The sequence below is a fragment of the Thermobia domestica genome, chromosome 4 (assembly GCF_964235325.1).
Source record: "Thermobia domestica chromosome 4, izTheDome1.hap1.1, whole genome shotgun sequence".
NCBI classification, from domain to species: Eukaryota; Metazoa; Arthropoda; class Insecta; order Zygentoma; family Lepismatidae; genus Thermobia; species Thermobia domestica.
Genome location: NC_137457.1, coordinates 230,220,599 through 230,244,397, shown reverse-complemented (window position 1 = coordinate 230,244,397; position 23,799 = coordinate 230,220,599). Strand labels below are relative to the sequence as shown.

General features: G+C 36.8%; 1 protein-coding gene across 3 annotated transcripts in view; it reads left to right on the top strand.

Moving 5' to 3' along the window:
• The window catches only part of LOC145683894 (centrosomal protein of 19 kDa-like), a 35,711-nt gene extending 18,725 nt beyond the window's left edge, over positions 1–16,986 (top strand). For all 3 annotated transcript variants that reach the window (XM_081755547.1, XM_081755546.1, XM_081755545.1), the window contains exon 3: positions 16,226–16,986. In XM_081755547.1, coding sequence (XP_081611673.1) covers positions 16,237–16,743 — 507 coding nt within the window. In that variant the 5' untranslated portion in view covers positions 16,226–16,236 and the 3' untranslated portion in view covers positions 16,744–16,986. The remainder of the gene's footprint in view (positions 1–16,225) is intronic.
• The last annotated feature ends 6,813 nt before the right edge of the window (positions 16,987–23,799 follow it).

The following is a 23,799-nucleotide window of genomic DNA, read 5'->3' as shown; positions in this document are numbered from 1 at the left end:
TGAAGAAGGCGGAAATACTACACCCATTTGATGAGAAGGAAGAGGTGGTACTCGTTACGGATGCATCACAGGATGGAATCGGCGCTATGCTGTGTAACAAAGTGAATAACAAGTTGAAGACGGTAGCGTGTACGTCAGCGACATTGAGCAATGCAGAACGTAACTATGCCCAGTTCGAAAGAGAAGCATTAGCGATAATACACGGAGTAAAGAAATTTCATAAATATTTGTTCGGTAGACGTTTTACAATTATTACAGATTCTATGCCAGTCAAGATCATATTCGGAGAAAAGGCTATTCCAGACGCAGCTTCACCAAGACTCCAACGATGGATGCTGTTCTTGTCTTCGTACGACTTCAAAATCCTTTATAGTAAGCAAGTGGAAGTAGCAGATTTCCTATCCAGACTACCGATTAATGAGGCACCAGTGGATGTAAAAATAGACGAAAAAGAGTTCATAAGCCAAATAATGTTGGCACCATTAACGCTCCAAGAAGTCATGGAGGCATCGGAAGAAGACCGACTATTATGTCAGGTGCGAGAATGGATAATAAAAGGCTGGCCCAGGAAGTTGAAGGAAGAACATAATACTACAGAGTTAAGAACATTCTTTAACAACAAGCAAAGACTTTCAGTTGTGAACAAATGTGTGATTATGGAAGGCAAAACTGTACTCCCACATAAGTTAAGGAAGAAGTATCTGGAACAGTTACACAGGAATCACCTAGGTGCTTGGAGAATGCTGGCTGTAGCTAAGGAAGCAGTTTGGTGGCCAGGTTTAGACCGTGATATCAAAAAAATGAGCGAATTTTGTGAAACGTGTAATAGCATGCATAGGAATAACTCGAAAAATCAATATAGTAGTTGGAAAGCAGAAGCACAACCGATGGGAAGAGTGCATGTAGATCACTTTGATTGTGTGGGATCTAAATTTTTGCTGTTAGTGGACAGTTATTCAAAATGGATCCAAGTGTGGAATGTAAATTCAACGACAGCATCTGAAACTAAACAAAAGTTAGACGAGTTTTTTCAAATCTTCGGGTATCCAAAGACTTTAGTATCAGATAACGGACCTCCTTTCACATCATTTGAGTTCACGACATACCTAAAGGAAAGAGACATCAAGGCAGTGCTAACTCCACCATACAACCCAGAAAGCAATGGAATCGCTGAAAAAGCCGTGCAGACAGTAAAGCAGCTTTTAAGAAAACAGTTTTTAGACAATAAATATACATGGAACCGTAGATTAGGAGAGCATAAGCTGAAAGAAATATTATACATGCTTCGATTCACACCGAGTAAGGCAACAGGGAAACCACCAGCGGAATTGATGTTAAATTTCCAACCACGCACAATGTTTAATGTTGTACAGAAGGGAGTGTTTGAACGCGGCAAGAAAGACAGGAAAAAAGTGGAGCAACAAGAAAAGAATGAAGTGGTCTGGGTGAAGAACTATCGCGATCGTTTTCCTAAATTTATCAAAGGCGAACTGGTCAGGCAGATGAGCCCAGTCGTATTTTTGGTAAGCATACAAGGAAAAATACGGAAGTGCCATCGACATCAAATAATTTTTCCGCAAGCAAAGGAAGACCGAGAAGATAACATGCCAAGAAAATGTCAGGAGGATATATGGTTTCCTTGCCGAAAGAACCCGCTCGCAGACGCAGCAGTGGAAGATGTACAACTGCCTAGAAGTCCAAACATAAATTCAGAAAGTGACAGAACATCAGTCAGAGAGCAAGATCAACACCTACCAAGACAACACCCAGAAGATGGCAGAACACCAGTACGAGACCCAGATAGGCAGCTACCAACAAGATATCCAGGAGGTGTCAGAACATCAGCAGAGCAGCAAGATTGGCAGCTACCAAGAAGATCCGGAAGGATCAGGAGACCACCTAATAGATTGTCATTGTAAAAAAAAAAAAAAAAAAAAAAAAAAAAAAAAAAAAACAAAACGGGGGAAGAGTGTAATAGTGAATAATCTGTGAAGAATGTGAAAGAGTGTAATAGTGAATAGTAGTCTGTGAAGAATGTGGAAGAGTGTAATAGGAAATAATCTGTGAAGAATGTGGAAGAGTTAAATAGTGAGTAATCTGTGGAGAATGTGGTATAGCAAGTAGTCTGTGAAGAGTGTGACTACTGTCAATACTCTGTGATGAGCATGAGGATGGCTGGCTTTGGCATGGATCAAAGAGTTCGTGGCAGCAAGAATGAAGTTGGAGTATGCAAGTGGGCTTGTTAGAAGTACTGTGAAGAATATTATTTAGTAGCATGGGGATAAAATTTAGTAAAGTGTTCTGAAGTTTGTGTGCATGTACCCGTGTCCGTAAATAAAGAGTACCTTAGTTTGGAAGTAGTTATTTTAATAGTAAAAGTAATAGCAGTATAGCGTGTATAAGTTTCAGCTGTATAGCAAATAGTAGAGAAAAGATTGAGATTAAACATTGCCTTACAATCCGTTGCTCAGCAAAAAACCTCATTCCTCATTCATGGAGTGGGCGATGAAGTGATTTAACTTTCACAAAGGCAACGGAAATAGCGCAATCTATGGAGAGCACCGAATAACATCTTGTATAAGCCTTCCTATACCAGGGAAGTAAGCGCAATTCATTCTCTTAGAGTACATGTGCATAAAGTCAGATCATCACCATCACCTGATTTCCAGTTCCTCATCGCCTAAATCAAATGCTAACTCTTGTTTCTGCAGGATGCAGCATAACAAAGAAGCTTGCGATGTGACCGGAAAAATTACTTTGCATTAGGTTGCCAATACGATACCTTTCTTTCATCTGACTCGGAGCACAAAGCTAAGGCAAATAGTCCAATCATTGACCAAGTGTAAATTAAGGTATTTAACATGCTATCTAATTTACTTCAGTTAGATTCCGTTTCCTTAGAAATCCCAATTCTGAGACGTCTGCTGATGAAATTTGTCAGAATATGTTAACTGTAATGTCATGCAGTACTTCCCGTAATACAGCTCATTTGAAAAGTATGGACGGAGTTCGTGAAGATTCAGAAGAGTTCTTGCCTTTAGAGGACGCCTACTATTAGGCAATATCACAACATCAATGAAAAGATCAAAAAGAAAAAAAAGAACTATATACTTTCCATCCATGAGTACCAGGAGTAGCACACAAGTAACAACGACGCCAATTCTTTCAAAATGATTTGAAAAAAAAATATAGAGAAACAAGACCAAAGATGTCATTTCTACCAGACGGAAATTAGACAGCCATCATCTTAAGCGTTTAAAGCATCTGGATCGCGATTGCATCGTGGCCATGATTATCGACAGTCAATATGAGTTCAGAATTCGATTGATTATTTAATGTCCGAGTGGCGAATGCAGAAGAAGAAGAAGAAAGGTGCAACCTAACATAAGAATGTTTTTTATAAGACTTTGTTCGAACCTACAAGTTTTCAATTATGTTGTGTATCTATGATCCAGAGCTTGCGCTAGACTCAAATTTTTGCGAGTCAAATTGACTCTCAATACAGAAATTTGCGAATCAACAAACAAAATTTGCAAGTCAATTACTAAAATGAACTTATCAATGAAATTCTGATCAATTACAAAATATATTAATAAATATTTTAAATATTTTTTTAAAAATGCACAGTACTTACCTACCACATAAGCATCACACCGTTTTTATATTAAATTCTCGTACACAGTTTTCAGAAAAGAATTTGGCAGTTTTTCTTTTAATAAGTGGTAACACTACATTCTTGTATAACACAGACAAAAACCTGGCAGTTTTTTCATCAGGATAACAGTACATTTCTTGTTTAACTATTTACACTATGTACAAACACAATTGAAAAGTTACTTTCGTCTCTGCTTCATCTTCTCAAAAGCGGCTACAGCTTTCCAGTATGGAAATTCCGCTACAGGTGGTCCATTGGTGATTAGGAACATAAGAGTGTTCAAGCTTGGGTTTTTCAGTGAACTTCTGTGACTGCGTTTAATTCTGTTTTGAGTGCTGAATGTTCTTTCACAAGGAATATTGCTTAGTGGCAAATCCAAAACACAAGAAGCCAAAAGTGAGTAATCAGAGAAATTTGAACATTGTAAAATCACCACACATTCTTTTCTTATTTACAACCGAGGCAAATCTATTAACAATCACCTCGAGCTGCGTGCTCAAAGATATCAAGTTTTCCTATGGATGTAGGATACTTCTTGAGATTGACGATGACATCAAATGAGTTTAAAATGTCATGGGAATCATTTGGGAATCTTGCCTCCAAATTGTCAATTAGATTAGCAATGAACTTGTTCCTTACATTTTCAACTTGCCGTTGATAGATTTCAGATGAAAAACGAAGCTCTATGTCCTTCTATTTCACAACATCGTCTTGATCATCAGGCGCAACATAAGATTGTGTTTCATCCAGAAATTCTCCTACACTAGGTGCCTGAATACCCTTCATTTGAAGAATATTTTGTTTACAGTGGCTGTATCATTGACAAATCAATCTTATCTTTCTGGAAACAATTTACACAACTTTTCAAGGCATGGAAGCACGTCTAAAAGTAATTTTGTAATATAAACAAAGCGAAATGATTTTAACTCATTGTAGAGTGCTGTTGCAGTTGCATTTTTGGATTATGTTTCTTGTTCAAGTCCACTTACTAGCGCTTCCAAACATCTGTCCACAGCCTTCACTGTGAATAAAGTGACAGCTAACGTATAGGCTGTGGTTCCTTTAATGACACAAGTTCACATTTTGGTACTTCCTCAAGTTCCCGAAGCCTGTTATATCTCACTGCTGAATTGAAGTATTACTTGCACAGTTGATCAATAGTACTTTGATATTTCTTTAAGTCTTCAAGAAATAAAATCACACTCCGAGAATGCAAAAATGCTAAACCACGCCAGATTTCAGATTGCTACCACAGGTTACTGCTTATAGGAAATCATGGAACTCATTCTTCTTGCTGTGGGGGAAGAGGAGGAGGGGGCGGTGGCTCAGTAGTAGAGCATTCACCTCCGGTGCTTGAGGTCCCTGGTTCGATCCCAGCTCGCGCCGTGTGGACCTTGGGTTGACAAACACCGTGCTCGTGGGTTTTCTCGGGGTTCTCCCACTTTCTTCATTCCACCATTTCATTCATTTCTCATCCTCACCGTCTCCTTTAGCCTAACCGGCATAATCGTAGGACGTGGAGCTCAAAGATTTCATTTTTCATTCTTCCTGCAAAACGGAAAACGACATTCTGTTGCTTTACCATGACTCACCGGTTTATACCAGGTTCATTCAATCTTATTTCTCTATATCTTGTTTATTGATACATATTCATCAGTACACCAAATTTGTTCCGCAACACATCACGTCCTTACAGTGATAAATAACTCGCAACAAGTGAAACTACCGGGGGGAAATTTTGCGAGTCAAATATGACTCGCAGCTTTAAATTGTGCAAGTCAAAGAGTCGAAAAAAATATAAATTTACGCGTCAATCGCTAGGAAACGCGAGCTCTGATAAAATCCATTTATTTCAATGTTCAATGAATGTAGAAAGGGAAGAGTATTCGGAGTTAGTCTGAAAGAAAGTGTCATGAACACACAAATTTATTGGCCTTAAGCGGTTGTTATGAAAATAGCCTGTGTAAAGACTACAATATTCAATTAGAATTGAGGAATATGATATCAAGTTAGAAAGATTATATGATATATGCAATAAAATTAACAGAATAAGGTAAACCGTTGATGAAATAATATGTTACAGGATAATTGTGAATAAGAAGTGTATCTTCGCAAGGAAGATAGATAATAAAACGAAGACATGATTGCTGTAAATGTGTCTAATTTCGATGCGACTGTTAGACAATCTTAAAGACATAGATACATCCAGATATACTTATAAAGAATATAATAACAATTTTCTAAATAATTCATATAAATTTGTTCAGACTATTTACAGAGCTGATTTTGGTATATTTTTGTAGCAAAGTTTTGAATCACGTAGTGCATAGTACCAAATAGCATATCTGTAAACGCTAGCGACATTTGTAATAAACATGGCTACCTTCACTGGTCCCGAACGCGCTCGCTGTGGTTTTTGGTAAGTCGAAGTCGACGACAATTGAAGAATCGCTGTAGAAAACAATGTAAGTGCCACCTTGCAATTGTTTTACTTTTTAGTCAAAAGGAATGTATGTCCCAATGGAATTCCTGCTGTAAACACAGAATGTGCCTTGTCTATTTGGTGGAGTTCCAAGCGTTAATCAAAGATGGCACCACTTGTATGTCCAGCTGTTGGCATCTGTTAGAAACATTGTAAGTGCCTTCCCTCCATATGGAAATGATTTACTCATTGCAAGCAGTATTGGGTGACAACCTGAAACAGCGTTACTTTGGGGACTGTTGTGTTAGTTTGAAGTGTTAGTATTATGGAAGAGGAAGTGCCTTTAACAGTTCATTTAAGAGCTAATCGGAGAAAGAAACTACGAGAAAGTGGAAAACCTTGTAAAACAAGTAAAGGCAAGTTGATTCCTGGAAGGCCTTTGTCACCGGAAACATTTTTTATCGTAAGTTTAAATATGAGTGTCGGTCCTTAGACAGAAACGATGTTGAACTTTTGCATATGTCATACTATAAACTGTCAGAGCAAGATCAAGGTACATATATTGTAAACTGGTTAGAGTTGGCACAAATTGCACGGAGACGACATGGAAATGATGACGATCCCTCAAAAAGTAGAAGGCAAGTAACGTTCGCCTACACCATACCAACAGCAACAGGAATTAAACAAGTATGTTCTAAAACATTTAAATTGATATTTGCACTGTCAAGTCAATAGCTTCAAACTATTCAAACGAGAAAAAAGTCGGACATACTGTGTTATATAAATGAAAGAGATACAAATTCTAGAAGCCATGCCTACACAAGGAAATATTCTGATGAAGACTGGAATACAGTTAAGAAACACATAAATAGGTTTCAAAGACAGGAAAGCCACTACGGGAGGCGAAAATAAGCTAACGAATATCTCAGCCTAGATCTAAACATGAGTCGGCATGTAGAAGCTTTTAAACTTAGATACCCTGATAAACCCATTTCATATCAATTTTATGCAAAAATATTCAAAGAATCTTTTCCAGGTCTAAAATTTGGCACACTTCGCAGTGATATGTGTAGACTTTGTGATAAATATAACATGCGTTTTAAAAGTGTAGGTTCCAATGAGAACATTTCTGAAGAAAAGGCAAAATTTAAATTGCACAAGGCGAAAGCAGAGAAAGCCCTTGCGCTACTGAGTGAAAGTATTCTTCAATCACAAATGTCACTGAGCGACATTGTGTGTCGCTCAGTGAATATGTGTGAATATGTGTCGCGAATATGTGTCGACTTGCAACAGGTTATTTTCGTTCCCACACTAACACACAGCAATATGTTTTATGCCAGGCAACTATCTACTTACAATTTCTGTGTTCATGTAGGGGATAATAATGACAGTTAAGTGTGTACCTAGCATGAAGGTGTTGCAGGTAGAGGGGGGAGTAAAATTTCGTCTTATTTTTGAAAATATTGACAATGCCAGCACCGAAAAGAAAAAGTTAGTTATATGGTGTGATACTGCACTGGCCAAATTAAAAATAAAAATAAAATAGTGCTGATGGCCCTAGTGTATCTAGTAAAGAAACGTTATTTTGATTGTATTGACTTAAAATTCCTGGTGTCAGGGCACAGTTCCTCCCTTGTGACAGGGATTTTGGGGTAATTGAAAAATGAAAAAAGAAGATGAAGGCTATGTCGGAGGTTGAAGATATAATTCCTACACCAAGAGTAAAAAAATCCTTTTAAAGTCGTGTGTATGGAAAAAGAATGCTTTATGAATGTAGCATCAACATCGAACGACTTTCTGAACACGGCGCAACTGGAAATAAGTAAAGCAAGTTGTTCGGATAAGATCGAGAAATCCTACATAAATAAAAACTAGGTCCTCGTTTGATGAAAAGGAGCCGTGGAAAAAGACTAATGTGCTTCAACATGACATGGACATTGACAACCTGCCAGCCAGAAGCACAGACCAGTGTCGAGAAGAAACAAGTCCTCAAAGCAATGTTCGAATATATGGACAAAAAATACCACAAGTTTTTTAATGATTTGATACTGTAGACTGTTTGGCATATGTTATGATACTCAGATTTTTTGTACACAGTGGAATAACATCAAAAATAGTTTTCATTGTTTTTGCCTGTTGATACTGAGAACATGCTATGCACATGCATGTAGTTTTAAGTTTACATTCAAACTTTATTCTCTGGATCAAATGAAACTAATAAATATATTCTTGTATGGCATTGTTATATTTTATTGCAAATCTGTGAGTGTAAGATTGTGTGGCACATTTGATGCAATCTTCGTTATATTACAATATGTAACATGACACTTACAGTGTTTCCTGCAATTCAGAGACCGCATATACAGCCTTTTCTGCAATTTGACAATGGCAAATACATGGTTTTCAACAAAATTTTTGTTTGTTTTATGTTTTTTTTTTTTTTTAAATAAATTTTTGTCTTAGTTAGATTTTCATACATAGATTTGCTTCGTCATAGTATTTCTAAGCAATACTATTTTCTATTTTGTGACGCTTGGCACAACTTACTATCTTTTGTCTGTACTGTAAAATATTGTTTTTGGCACTTACATTGTTTTCTACAGCGAGTCTTCAATTGTGCAACGGAATTTTCGTACCGATCATGGCAAAGATCCTCCCAGTAGGCCTACTATTTGTGAGTGACATGAGTGAAAACCGGGTATTCAGTTGGACACAGTAAATTCTCAGGGCGTTCCCTTATGTCTGACGATGTCGTAGAACAAGGAAAGCAAATCCTTGTTAACAGTTCTACTACAAAATCAACCTAGCGTGCTTCTAGCAAGGTTAAATGTATAGGTATATACCTATAAAATTACACCAAAACCAGTTCTGGAAGTCTGAATTTACAAAGTTCTAAAGTTCTTTTTTGAAGCACCCTACATTTGATCCACCATCTAACATACTAGTACACAAAATTTGCCTAGCTTTCTTTTTTCTATTTGGAAGTAACAGTTTCGTAAAACATGTAATCAATTAAGAGCTGTTAACCATTGCATAATTTCAAAAAAGGTCCTATTAATTGTGTTTCATATTGTTTCATCCTATTCTAGTTTAAAAATGTCTCAGAGAATAAGAAGTTATGGATGATGTCTATGGATACTTTTTTTTTAACTCTTTAATATCAAGTTGTCTAAAAAGTGCTAAGCCTTTGGAGATCACAATTGAGAGTACATTTATTGTGACTTCCAAATAACATTAAAAACCGCATATCCACAATTTTGTTCGATGACCTGCGATTTTTCCGGCAACATCATATTCTGTTACTGTAGAACTTCTATGGTTTTTGATTAAAAAATTACGACACGTGGTTTTTAGAGTCCTCTTTTGACATTAACAAAACATCATTTAAAGAGTTCTAGAAATACTTAAACGAATTACAGTCTAACAGTGCCACGTCCGGGCTATACGGTGGATGCATTAAAACCTCCCAGCCAAGTTATCTCAATTTCTGACAGGTCGTGAAAGATATATGTGATCTGGCGTTGTCAGCGTGATATACAACGTTCTTTCTGTTGACCAGTTCTGGCTGTTTCTTTTGAATTGCCAGATGTAGTCGAACTAATTGTCGACAATTCAAATCGGAGTATATCGTTCTAGCCGGCGGCAGCAGCTCATGATGCACAATGCCCTTCCAGTTCCAGTTCCATAGCATAACCTTCCTGGGCATCAGTGTGTGCCTTACTACAGACTGTGGAGCTTCTTCTGGCTTCGACCGTAACCGTAAATTATCCACATTTCATCATTCGTGATCAATCGTTTCAGAAATAGTTCGAATTCGATGTACGTTCCAGTGGAAATCCACAGATAGAAATTCGTTCGAGTAAAATTTTTTCAGTCAGCTCATGTAGTACTACAACGTCGAGGTTCTTTTGAGAGCCAACTTTCTCCAAATGGCTAAATACTGATTGGTGATGGATGTTTGGGTCTTTGGCTGTCATGACTGCTTACATGCCAATCTTGCACGACTTTTTCCAGAATATCATCCACTTTTATTGTGATTAGTTTCCCACTTCGAGGAGGATCTTCAACATCGAAATTTCCAGAATAAAAGAGGCTAAACCATCTTTTGGCTGTTGCTTTTGATAACGTACCTTAAATTTCTTCATAGGGCCTGCGCCTGAGTCAAAATAAAATTGTAAAATGTAGCGTAGTTTTGCGGAAAGTTTACTTATTCTCACGGCGAAATACCTTAAGTGTGATTATAAGAACTCCAACACCTTTTGCACAACTATCAGTAACTGTTTGCGGTCAAATGATGTTAAATCTGACTCGCTGCGACTCATATATATATATCTTGAGATTTGGGATACTAACACCATCTCGTGCGCAAAAGACTCAATACTTTTTAGACTACTTGATATTAAAGCTGAGAAAATCATATACAAATTTGAGTGTTTTTTTTTCTTTTTTTTTTTAATAGAATAAGGTAAACACCCCAGTCATGGAGACTATTAAGAGCAATTGTAGTAATCTTGTTGTTTCGTAGTGGTAGGCATAGTTTACACTTGCGCCTATTAAATCATAGTCATTACTGCTATAGAAAACGAGTAGAATGTACTATTTGAGTTGTTCTTGTAACCCTATTTTTCTAACCAGTAATGGACATTTAAAAAAAGTGGATGCCCCAGTTATGGACACCCAGTGATGGACATACAAGAGAAATCAGCAAATTTTTAAGTCTAACCTATTGAGGTGTAATTTAATATGTAACCGGTATTTGTGCGTAGGATTTTTATTTATTTTACACTTGAAAAACGTTAAGCAAAACCAGTACTTGTGTGAAAACGAATGAAAAGAGCCCAATGTTCATTAGAAATTGCATATGTTTGGGAACAACTGGGGAAAATAAATACCATATCTATTATTGAAAATAATAATAATAATAATAATAATAATAATAATAAAAAAGATAAAGCAAACGGCTATTCTGAAAGGTACTGGTACCATTTTCTGATACAATCGTAAAAGAAAAGTTCTTTAAGGATTGTATTTTTTTCTGCCTCTATTTGAAGTTCTGCTTTGTACGTTCCATTTTTATTTGTTCTGCGCGTCGCTTTTCCTCTTTCTTCAACTCCATCATACGTTTTATCTGCAACTTCTCCTGCTCAATTCTGGTTTTAAGTTTTGATTCACTATAGAATCGTTATTGTTCAGATGTAGGCCCGAAACCAGCCACAGAGGTTTGGGGGAGCCATGAATGTTAGGAGGGCCAAGTACTTAAAAATTCTCTTACAAATATCTAAATTGTGTTTTTTGTACTAAAAATAGCATTTTGTATTGAGGTCTAGTGGGGCCACGAAAAGATTTGGGGGGCCAGGACTCCTATCCCTCCTCCAGTTGCGGGCCTGTTCAGATGTGACAACTCCAGAAATCCGTTCGTTCTTCTTTCTTTTGGACAACCTCGATTTGTCCTCGGGCCAAAACAGAGCGCTTTTGAAAGCGTTCCCCACAATCAAGTATGGTGGAACATCAGGATAACACCATACTTGATTGTGGGATGTAGTTGATGAAGAAGCAACTGCTGTTGGATCTGAGTTGTTGGATGTAGATGATGAGGAAGCAATTACTGTTGGTTCTGAATTGCTGGCTTCTGTGGTTTCTGAAGAGATGTCCCCTGTGTGAAATTCTGTCATCAAGGAAGCTGTTGTACAGACCTCTGGATTTCTGGTTGTTTCTACAAATGCAGAAAAATGTTGAGCAGACATTGACATTGTTTCAGAGAACAGGAACAAACTATTCCACGCGTCATCTGCTGCGGGGTTTATGGTCTGACTAGAGTCCAACTCTGTGAAAGGTTCATCCAAATCTGCTTGTGTTGGATTTTGCAAAGGTGCAGGAATTTCTGAGACAAGTTGAGCAACATTATTCATATGAGATACATCTTCGGTTTGCACTAACTCGTTGAAAATTTGTGACTAATTTTTTCCAAAGATAGTATCCTCGTTGCGTCCATTCCATGGTTGCAAGTCCTCCAAACAACGTTTAAATGGTAATAGTTTTTCTCGTGAAATTTGAAACTCAATAACTGTTACAAGTGTTCTGAAGTCGCTCGTTGAAATACCATTTATTCGACGTGTTTTTCTTTGGGGGCCTCGTGCCGTTGGTAGGGCCCTTGCAGGAGTTCAGATTTTAATTCTTTTCGGCAAATGGGGCTGAACATGAGGAACAAAAATGGTGTGGCATATTGGCCGTATTCGTATAGGACGTATAAGAAGTTGTATAGAATCTATTCGTAAAATAAATCTCAGCATTTTCCCGTTGGGACTCGAGACATGGAAATAAATGGCTCAATTCGAAATTGTGATATCTAATTGAGCCGTTTGTTTATGTCTGTTTCTAACTTCCAACGGCCAAATGCCGGGATGTTTTCTTACGAATAGATCCTATACAATTTCTTGCCAATATCCCACACAATTTCATTGCCTTACGTTCAACCAAAGTTGCCGAAAAGCCAAACATATCTTTCACATTTTGGACTCCTTAAGGAGCCCTACCAATGAAACGACGTCCCATAGGAAACAACACCAAATATATTTTTGTCGTCTTTTGACCTCTAAAATCACCTCGCAAGCATTGTAGTAATTATTTTGAATCATCCCGTATATATGCACTGGAACATGTGCAAAGTGTCCATAATTGGACGAAAGTTGCTAACAAGCAACGTACAGAACAAGGCAGGGTCAGATCCGACTCAAACTTCGCCCAGAGGACACATAATAGAAAAGAAGACAAAATGCCAAATTAGAGCTGCCCCCGTCCAGAAACACCGGAGATATGCTCCGCAATATAACGCACTACGCGACAATATGATATAAGGTAAACGTCGCAAGATACCCGTTTATGTCGAAAACGGAAAGGATGGGAAGCACGAGGACAGGACGAAGTGTAGAAGACTCAGGCAAAACAAACGTGTATTCGAAGGACAGAATAATAGAGCAAGACCGAAGAACCCACGACAATGGTACGCGACAAGTAACTGCAACACTGTCTGTGCATGAAAGTGCATCTGCCTTGACACATTATGCCTTTCTAGGATATTGGGATTCCGTTTGGGATAGTGAAAACCACAGTTGCAACCCGCGATACGAGCACTCGTTTGGAGACTACATGAACTACAAAGGACTATTTTTTTTATGGAACAGCAATTCGGCAGCTCGCTCCGGAGCATAGGAGATATCATCTTGGATTGGTAAGCAAAAGCACGACCTACCTGGGATTGACGCCCACTCTTGGACAACGTTTTTTACGTTTCTTGTTCAATTTTCTTGCTGTTTCGTGTAAACAAAGGACATTTCAGCCCACGTTTGTTTAAACAACACTATTTGAAACAAAGTGTGTACGGATGAGAAAGCCCAGCCATGTTAGCTTACATTTTTTTACGAATGTTTTTTTTTCCTGTGCGCGGTTTGCTATACTGTTTCGCGAAGTGCCCAAACAGTCACAATATCAGGGAAAGGCAGCGTTCTGCATTGACTCGATGAGTTCCATGATTTGTTGAAGTCTCCCACGCGAAAGCTAGTTTACCACACAATGACACTACTCGAATTGTGTCTACTGGTTTCACTGGCACATATGGAACGAAGTGAAAGTGACAGCAGGGGCCGGCCAGTGAGAAGTGATAGTGTGATTGTAGCATACACATGCCAAAACGCGTAATATTTTGTGTAGTGAATGTATCCGCAGTATCGTTCATCTACAAACACCAACGTAGAGCTGCAATGGCGAACCCTCTCAATGTGGTATTACTGATGCAAAGTGAACTTCCAAAACAAGTGAACGTTCAATCGACAGAACCGACAGTGGACGAACGACAAGCAACTGAATACATGCTGGAAATTTTGAATAACCTCGATGTAACAGAAGTGAATGTGGATGAGACTCTTGAAACCGGCAGCCACAATTCGAGTAGTCTCATTGTGTGGTAAACTACCCTTCGCGTGGGAGACTTCAACAACTCATGGAACTCATGGAGTCAATGCAGAACGCTGCCTTTCCCTGATATTGTGACTTTTTGAGACCTTCGCGAAACGGTATAGCAAGCCGCACACAGGAAAAGAAACATTCGTAAAAAAATGTAAGCTAAAACATGGCTGGGCTTTCTCATCCGTACACACTTTGTTTCAGATAGTGTTGTTTAAACAAACGTGAACCGAAATGTCACTTGTTTATACGAAACAGCAAGAAAATTGAACAAGAATCGTAAAAAACGTTGCCCAGGAGTGGGCGTCAATCCCAAATAGGTCGGGCTTTTGCTCACCAATCCGAGATGATATCTCTTACGTTCCGGAGCGAGCTGTCGAATTGCCGTTCCATAAGAAATAGTCCTTTGTAGTTTATGTAATCTCCAAACGAGTGCTCGTATCGCGAGTTGCAACTGTGGTTTTCACTGTCCCAAACGGAATCCCAATATCCTCGAAACGCATAATGTGTCAAGGCAGATGCACTTCCATGCACAGACAGTGTTGCAGTTACTTGTCGCGTACCATTGTCGTGGGTTCTTCGGTCTTGCTCTATTATTCTGTCCTTCGAATACACGTTTGTTTTGCCTGAGTCTTCTACACTTCGTCTCGTCCATACCATTACATATATGTTTTTCGCGGTTACGTCATTGGTTTTCTTTTTGCATTATGCCTTACATTGATATATCACACACCCCGCTTCTCATTTCAATACCTTACGCTATATCCAAGATCGTGGCTTTCAAGATGGCCGCCAAGTCAGTGTTATAGCATATTAAATATCTTGATGTCATCCTCGTGCTGCCCATCCTTTCCGTTTTCGACATAAATGGGTATCTTGCGACGTTTACCTTATATCATATTGTCGCGTAGTGCGTTATATTGCGGAGCATATCTCCGGTGTTTCTGGACAGGAGCAGCTCTAATTTGGCATTTTGTCTTCTTTTCTATTATGTGTCCTCTGGGCGAAGTTTGAGTCGGATCTGATCCTGCCTTGTTCTGTACGTTGCTTGTAAGCTACACCAGTAATACATACCCACTGTCCATTAGTGGTAAACATCACAAGTTATCAGTTTTTTTGAGCCAATTTGTTCATATAGCTTTCACGATGCTTTTGCAGTGGACATTTGTATTATTGACACATTTTCAGATTCTACCAGTAATGGACAGGGGGTGTCCAACATTGGCAAATAGCACCTTTATCTTACCAGTCGTGGACACCCCAAATATTGACGGTTCAAGTTTATTAATATACATTTTTGCCACACTTATGCCTTTTTTATACCAGTATTAGTGCGTAGAAAAACACACACCTTTCATTTGGTTCATAACTTTACTATAGGAGAGCTGCCAAGTAATTACTTAGCTTATTCAACTTCTTAACACAATTTGAAAACAAGCACGTACAATCGACACCACGACTTTACCACAACTGCAGAGTACGTGGATTTAGCAAACGACAGTCTAACAATTTTGAGTGGAACCAGTATATCACGTAGATAATTTCCAACACAATGCAAACTTCCGTGCGTTACACAATGTCTTATTTTTCACGCATTTCCGCCGAAGTGTGCATTACTGGCTGCGAATTTATCCATGTCCATTACTGGGGGGTTTATCTTAATTAAAGTATTTATTGCTTATGCAAATTCAAAAACGTATTTCTTTCTTGAGGAAATAATTATGCTAATGTTTGGTCATAATCAGACGTTTGTAGGCATTCAGAATCACAGTAACACGTACAGGGCAACTCTTGTCGAGAACAATTAATGGGTAATTTTTTAAATTTATTTTTCTTTTGATTAGATTCTCATGGTTTGTCGTTTCTTCCGTGTGTTTAAGATAGTATTGCTTTCCAGTATCCATTACTTTTGCAATAGAATCTTGGTTGGAAGAACTTTTATAGATAAAGATTTTTTAATTAATCCATTCTTTCATTTGTCTTATTATTTTGGAGTCAGATGACCGACTATAGAGAGTAGTCAAACACATACTTTTATAATCCTTAAGAACGTAATGAAATGAGTATAAAATATATAATTGTTGTGTTTACCACAATTTTGTTTTCTAATTTGAGAAGTAAGCTGAAAGGGGATCTTATATATTTTATTTAAATAGTTTGCATACTAATTGCTGTGTTACGTTATGCAGGTGTGAAAATCATGAACGGCAACGACTCGCAGTATATACCTCAGAAATGTGGAGTTCGTTTCTCACCTCCAGCAGTAATCCTTGTATATACAGACAAAAGAAGTAATAAATTGAGGAAACGTGTTATTCCTGTAAGAAATTTCAAGATCAGTAGCAACATTACATTTATTGCTAAGGAACTACAGAAGCATCATTATGATTACCTTCAAGATGTGCCATTAGTGAAAATAGAGAAGATGCTACGTATCTTACAAGAACATATAAAAGGATATGAACTAAGTGAAATATTAGAGAAAATCCAACTAGAATTTTCTGTGCATTCGGATGAAGATCTTAACAAACTTGGTGATGATGAAATAAGGAGAAAGAAAGAACTAATGAATCAAACTTTTGTTCAAAATCAAGTCAAGAAAACGGACCCTGAGTTTGTTTATGATAAACAAATAGATTTTTCAAACACGATGAAAGTAGAATCAGGTTGGGATGAAAATACCAACGAAGATAATTTTTGGGATTAAGTTTATTTAATCATTTTGTACATAAGTTTGTTTTCATGACATGAAATATTGGTTCTTTTCTATGATGTGTAGTTTTGTAAGAATGAAATAACATCATTTTTTTAAAGTAAATTATTTGAAGATTTTGAAGTATTTATATCTCTTATCATCGTGTTTCACTTCTTGTGGAAAATAGTTGATTCAAATATTCACTTTCACTTTATTAAGATTATAGAAGAACGAGTAGTCACTCCTTTATAAATTAGTCAATCAATAATATATATATATATATATATATATATATATATATATATATATATATATATATATATATATATATTGTAACATAGACTACATATCTTTGAAAGTACGTATATGTGTATCAAATAATATTCACTTAAGCATACTTCTTAGTTTATAAAAATACATTCTTCATATGATGTGATGCTTAGATGCGGAGATATTTGGATCTAATTCAAGTAATATTAAGTCAGTTACATAGCTTAGTTTGTAAGTCATATATATAAAAGTGATGGACAAAATAATTTTGGTATCTGAACACCACGCATAAACTTTGTTAGTAGCAAATTTTTCTTCTATCCACATCCAGGGCTTGAATTATATTTCGTATCCGACATAGAATGGACAAATACTCGTCACGCATAATGCTCAAGAAAATGCAAGTATCTCCATAGTCGTGTAGAGCGTGACAGAAGATGGAAACATACTGTACATTGATTTCTAACTACTCTATTTTCCTTGTCTTTACTATCACAAGAGGGAGAAAGCAAGCAATTGGTCCAGTCCAGAGTAGTAAATGAAACCAGTGTTCAAAACGTAAATTTTCCACCACACTACTTACTTAGTGGTTATTGAAAAGACATTGTTTCTCTGTTCATCAGCATCAACCTTCACTTCTGAAACGCGGATTTCTTTTATAGAGCTTTGTGTTTTTTAGATGTCTCTTTTAATTGTGTTTGCTAAACGGTCTTATAGGTCACAGTTCTGTTACAAGTTTACCAAAATGATCTACGAGTACATATAATTACTAATTGCTGTATCTACTGATTCTTCTTTCAAGGATCTGGCTTTTCGATCCAATAGCAAGTAAGAGTGCCTTTTGTGGTGATATGTTATGATTGATTATTTACAAGAAATACCGGTCTTACTGTGACTTTTTTTTTTTTTTTTTTTTTTTTACGCTGCCTGTGGTTTTAGTAAAAGATTTAACAAGGGGAACTATAACCTTGTTTTCTTGTAAAGTATAACCCTTGCTAATCTCATATCATATTATAGATTGTTTTTCAAGGTAATCTGAAACTGCTCAATAGATAATCTTTTTTCACCATGAAAGTGTATTTTCCCCGGATGATCATAGACTTCTTAAGTTCAGGAAGCTTGACAAGTAGTATAAAATGTAGAGCAAAATAAGCAGAAAACTTATCAAGCAACAGATAATAGTACGCAAAGAACGCATTGTTGAATAATAATAATAATAATTAACCTTGTATTTTCCCTTTAAACTAATAATAATAATAATAAACTCAAAATATACTCACTTTACTTCTCAAATTATTATAGATGTTTTAAAGAATCATATTAAACGTGAAATTGTCATTGAAAGCTGTTAGCAGCGTTAATAATATTTTAGATCTTCTTACACGAGAAATCTACTTTCCCCTCATTCAGTTCCAGAGTAGCATTGGTATTCTCTAATAGAAATAGACCATCTGGACATTGCCTCCAAGTAAATATTCAAGTGGCATGTAGAAAACAGTCAAAATATGACACCAAAAAAGTATAAAACTAGCATACTACATGATATGAAATTAAAGCCTGTAGAAAGTACACCGTCAACAGGATAGTAACAGAAACAAATGGCAAAGGCTAATAATTATGCGCTCTTGGTCTACTGGATAATATAATGGATTCGCGTGGTAATGTTTATTTTTAACATGGGTTTGAATCCTGGCTAGTCAAGCTTTTTTGTGTAAATAAAGAATCTGCATTTTACTGAGAAAGAGCATTCATGTTTGAATGCAAGAAATTTAAAAATATATATTACAACTATATAATATAGTACATTAGAACATATGTATTAAACAAATCACAACTGCTTCTCCTCTTGTCTCTAACGTTTAGATCTATATTTGATTCCCGACGGAAGCTCGTGTGGTGTTCGGATCCCACGTTAAACAAAATATTTAGGTCTTATATAACCTCGATGTTGAAAGGATCGCTAAACCGCAATACATCACAGTCTAATGTTTACATTTGACCAAAAAGCAATATGGAAATATGTTCATCCTAGAAAATAACTCTTTAGTAATTCGCGCAAGCAGAGGCGTCATTTCTAGAAGGCAAGTGCCCTCCTGAGTTTGAGACGTATAAACATTTTAATCAACAGTGTAATAAATCAACGAAAAATGTAAAACTGTGTATATTGGGATCTCCCCTCCCCAAGCAAAACCTGAAATGACTACTGACAAAGGAAGTTCGGGGACCAATTCATGCTAATTAAAACAAACTAATAAAATTCCTGTAGGTTGAGAACTGTTCGAGAGATTCAGCTTGGAAGTTTATATGAAAAACTGAGTATATGCGCATTTAAACGCATTAAGTACAACATTATTAGCAACGAATATTGACATACGAGTTGAAATCTATCGGAGGTAACAAAAAAAAAAAAAAGTTTTGAAATAACTAACGGGTTTGTTAGTTAAAATTAGTAATTATATTGCTCACAATAATGATTGGTTAGAGATGAAAATTGATCACTGTTGTTCTGTTCTATGAAGAAATGACGCAGGCGAAACACTTCCTTGCACCATGGACATTTTATATATGCAATTGCGTTGCATCCGTAAAGGGAACAGTTCGCATAACCAAAGTGAAAAGCAAATTCGACAGGTGATTCAAAAGGCATATAATTTGTTCGGTAACCTGCCTTGTAGAACGCAAACTGAAACAATCCAACGTATCGCGGTGATCGGAACTGATTCTAGAGTTCGTTGGTAATCATCACGTCCGGATGAAGAAGTTTCATACTATGTACAAATCTCCTACCATAAAGTTTGATTGGTCGGAATCCAAACACATCCAATGGTTGTACAAATCGTATGCAGTTCTTTGGTATATTCTCACCCATTACGTCTTTCCCATCCGTCATCCAACTTGCAATGGACAATTTGTATGTGAATGGACCCCAGTGATCAAGCAGTGGCAAGTTCAAACCATCAGGCTTCGCCATGGGAGAGAATACTTAACGCGCTTAAATGCGCATATACTAATTCTTTCATATAAACTTCCAAGTTGAATCTCTCGAACAGTTCTCAACCGTACAGGAATTTTATTAGCTTGTTGTAATCAGCATGAATTGGTCTTTTAAATGGCGTGCTTAGTTTCTCTGCCCGAACTTCCCTTGTGAGGGCAAGGGAAATCACTGTATAAGAAAATAAATGATCGTTAAATTTTATTAATACTAACAAAAGTCTCCTTTCTGTGTACACGAAGACATAATAAATATAAAACTGGAAATTTGAATATTGTAAAAATTGTCCTCCTTTTCCCCTTCAAATATGGATTTTATTAAATGCTGAATCGCACATTTTTAACGAATAGATTGTGTAAAACAGAACACACTTCCAGCTTAAGGAAATCTCAAATTTTGTGCACTTTCGGAATAAAGAAAGAAAAATTCGAATACTTTATGAATTTCCCCCTTTTCGTCCTTAGAGAGAGAAGTTTCCGAAAAGTATTTCCTTATTTTTAATTAAGAGTTTATATAACCGAGTTCTACACCTTCAACCTGAACATGCTTTGATCCGTCATTTTCTGAATAACTAATTATGGCCTATGGAACTCGAAGGTTCAATGCCACGTTCACAAAAGATCTTCATTGACTTCTATTCGTAGCCAACTGGATCCAGTTTCTACTTTGTATTCGTATTTATGCGAGATCCATCTTAATATTGTCCTCCTATTTGCGTTTAGCTCTTCCTAACGGTCGTTTTCCGATTGATCTTCCAGTTAAGGCTTTGAAAGCATTCCTCCTTTCTTCCATCCTGGCTACATGACCTGCCACCTGAGCCTCCTAGATTTGGTGACACTAACAATGTTTGGTAAACCGTATAAATTATGTAATTTCTCGTTATAAAGTTTAAACCATTCCCCATTCCCGTACCTCTTGGGTCCGAATATTCGTCTCAGAATTTTGTTCTCAAATACTTTCAGTCTACGTTCTTTCCTCAGAGTAAGCGACCACGTTTCGCAAACATACAGAACAGGCATGATTATCGTTTTATATGTTTTAAGCTTCAAATTCCTCGAAGAATTCGCGACAAGAGATTTTGAACAAAATAATAACATGAATTCCCTGCTTTTAGTCGGTATTTAATTTCTTCGGGAACATGGTTTTTGTCTGTTAATATTGATCCTAGATATTTGAAAGTATTCACTTTATCAAAAATATTATTTGATATTTCAACGCATCCATAATTTACCGTATTGCAATCTCGACGAACTTCCATGTATTTAGTTTTCCCTGCATTTACTTCTAAACCCATATCCCGCAAGCGTTTAATAAGATCTCTACATTTCTTTCTATTGTTCTCCTGTCATCCCCTATTAAATTTACATCATCCGCATACGCCATAACCTGGTGAATACTATTCAACTCTAGGCCCCGGTTGCTATCTTTGAATTTCCTTATAGGATACTCCAGAACAAAGTTGAATAATAATGGCGACAACGCATCTCTTTGTTTCAGACCATTCTCCATGTGATAGCTGGTGGACAAAAATTTTCCTATCCGGTTTTACTTTGGGATTCCTTTAAACATAACTTAATCTAATTAACTTTTTCGGTATTCCAAATTCTGTAAGAATGTTGTACAATTCCTAACCGAGTCGTAACCCTTTCTATAATCAATAAATAATGAATGTACCGGGATATTGTATTCCCACTTCTTTTCGAGTATTTGTCGAATGGTAAATATTTGATCGATTTCGTCTAAATCCGCACTGATAATCTTAAATAATTTCATCTGCGTATGGGGTCAATCTTGCTTATAGGATGTTGACAGAAGAGAAATGCCTCAATAATTATTACAATCAGTTTTGTCGCCTTTCTTGTGAATTGGAACAATGATTGATTCTTTCCACTCTTGTGGCAATTCCTCCTTGTTCTAGGTAATGAGAATAAGTTCATGTATCTTGTTCTACAATTTTTCGCCTCCAGCTAAATTTAACTCAGTCGGAATTTTGTTTACACCCGGAGACTTGTGTTTCCTTAATTTCTTTATAGCGATTTCTACTATTCGATTATGTTCTGGAATATACGGTTCTGCGGTGTGCATTTCCCTTTCTCCCCGCGTTATAGTTTCTGGCTCCGTGTTAAGCAAATCGTCAAGTAAATCTTCCCATCTATTTAAGATACTATCTGTATCAGTGAGAACTGTCCCGTCGGCTTTCTTTAATATATAGGCACGCCGTTGATAGCCTTTCTTAAATTGGTTGATCCCCTTATACATGTTTCGAATGTTTTTGTTTTTACTATTATCTTCAAGTTCCTTAATTTTAGCTTTCAAAAAATTGCTTTTCTTTGTTCTGAAAGTTTTGGAAGTTTCCCGTCTGATGTCTACGAAATTTTGAGTAGTTATTTCATTCGGATTTTGTAGCCAATGTAATTTTGTCTTCTCTGCTAGTTTAATGCATTCCTGGTTGAACCATGGTTTGTTTCTGCGTATTTCCGTGTGTCTCAATTTTTGTTTTGTTGAAATTAATGCTATCTCCGATTTCAATGTACGTATCCTCAACACAGTGCACTTTGAATCTTCTAAAACCGAGAATGTATTCGAAACTTCAATCTGGTATTCTTCTATCTGCCTCTCTTCTACTTTCTTTAAATTAAGTTCCTCCGTTTTCAGTCATTGAATATTTCCTTTATTCAACGATAATCTCTTATTATCGCTGCTACCAGATAGTGATCAGTGATAGTAATCAGCTCCTTTAAACGACAATCAGTTATGCTAGATTGTCTTCTTCTACCTACTAAAACGTGATCAATTTGATTGTGTGTTTTTCCGTCTGGTGAGGTCCAAGTATATTTATGAACATCGCAATGTGGGAATTCGCAATGGAACCTAACGGGTTCAGTTATACCTTTCAAATATTTTGCATAAATTATTTTTCTCGTGCAAAGAACAGAAATTTCAGCTAGTCTTCTGTATTGCTTTTTGGGGTGTACATTATAGAGTTGTGATTTTGTTTAGGAAATACGTATATATAAGCTGGCGACGTTTCATAGCAGTGAATATTTTATAACGTTACCATTATATTAGGGAGAATTTCTAGACTAAACATTCTTTCACGTGACTGACAAGTGTGTCAGTGACAAAAATTTGTACCTTTGTTCTCGTTATAGCAAGTGAACCATTTCCCTCACAATTTTGCGCTTATTAGCATCATTATTTTGTGTATTTGTGTTAATTTCGTTTACATTTTATTGTTTAGCAGTATGCGTTTTTTCTTTCCTATATATTAATTCTGTTGATGCTATGGATTTTTTAATGTCTTTTCTCCGCAGAATTCACAGGTACTTCTTGTTATGCCGTTATTTCAAATCTTCCACACAATAAGTGAATGCTTTTGAGTTGAGTTTGATTTTAACGTCCCTTTCAGAAGCGAGGCTACATGAGACAGGACCTACTGATTAACGTGAAATTAACGCCTGCCGGGAATCGAACCCGGGTCTCCCACGCCAAAGATGTGATGCTAACCGCTTAGCCACGAGGAGTTCATGTGAGTGGTTTTGAATAATCGTTAGTAAAAATAAAAAGTACCCCACTGGGGATCGAACCTAATCTATTGTTTTTAAAGTGAGAACACTAATCCCCTGCCCACGAGAAACATTGAATCTTTTACTAGTAAATAATCGTTATATGTTGTGGAAATAGGCTGGGAAGTTGTAAGTCTCAATTGAAGTCACAGGAGAAATGGATACAATTAGGCAACTATGTAAGGAGCTTTTCATGCTAACTGTGATTTTATTCAAGATTAGTATATTGTGTAGTTCCCA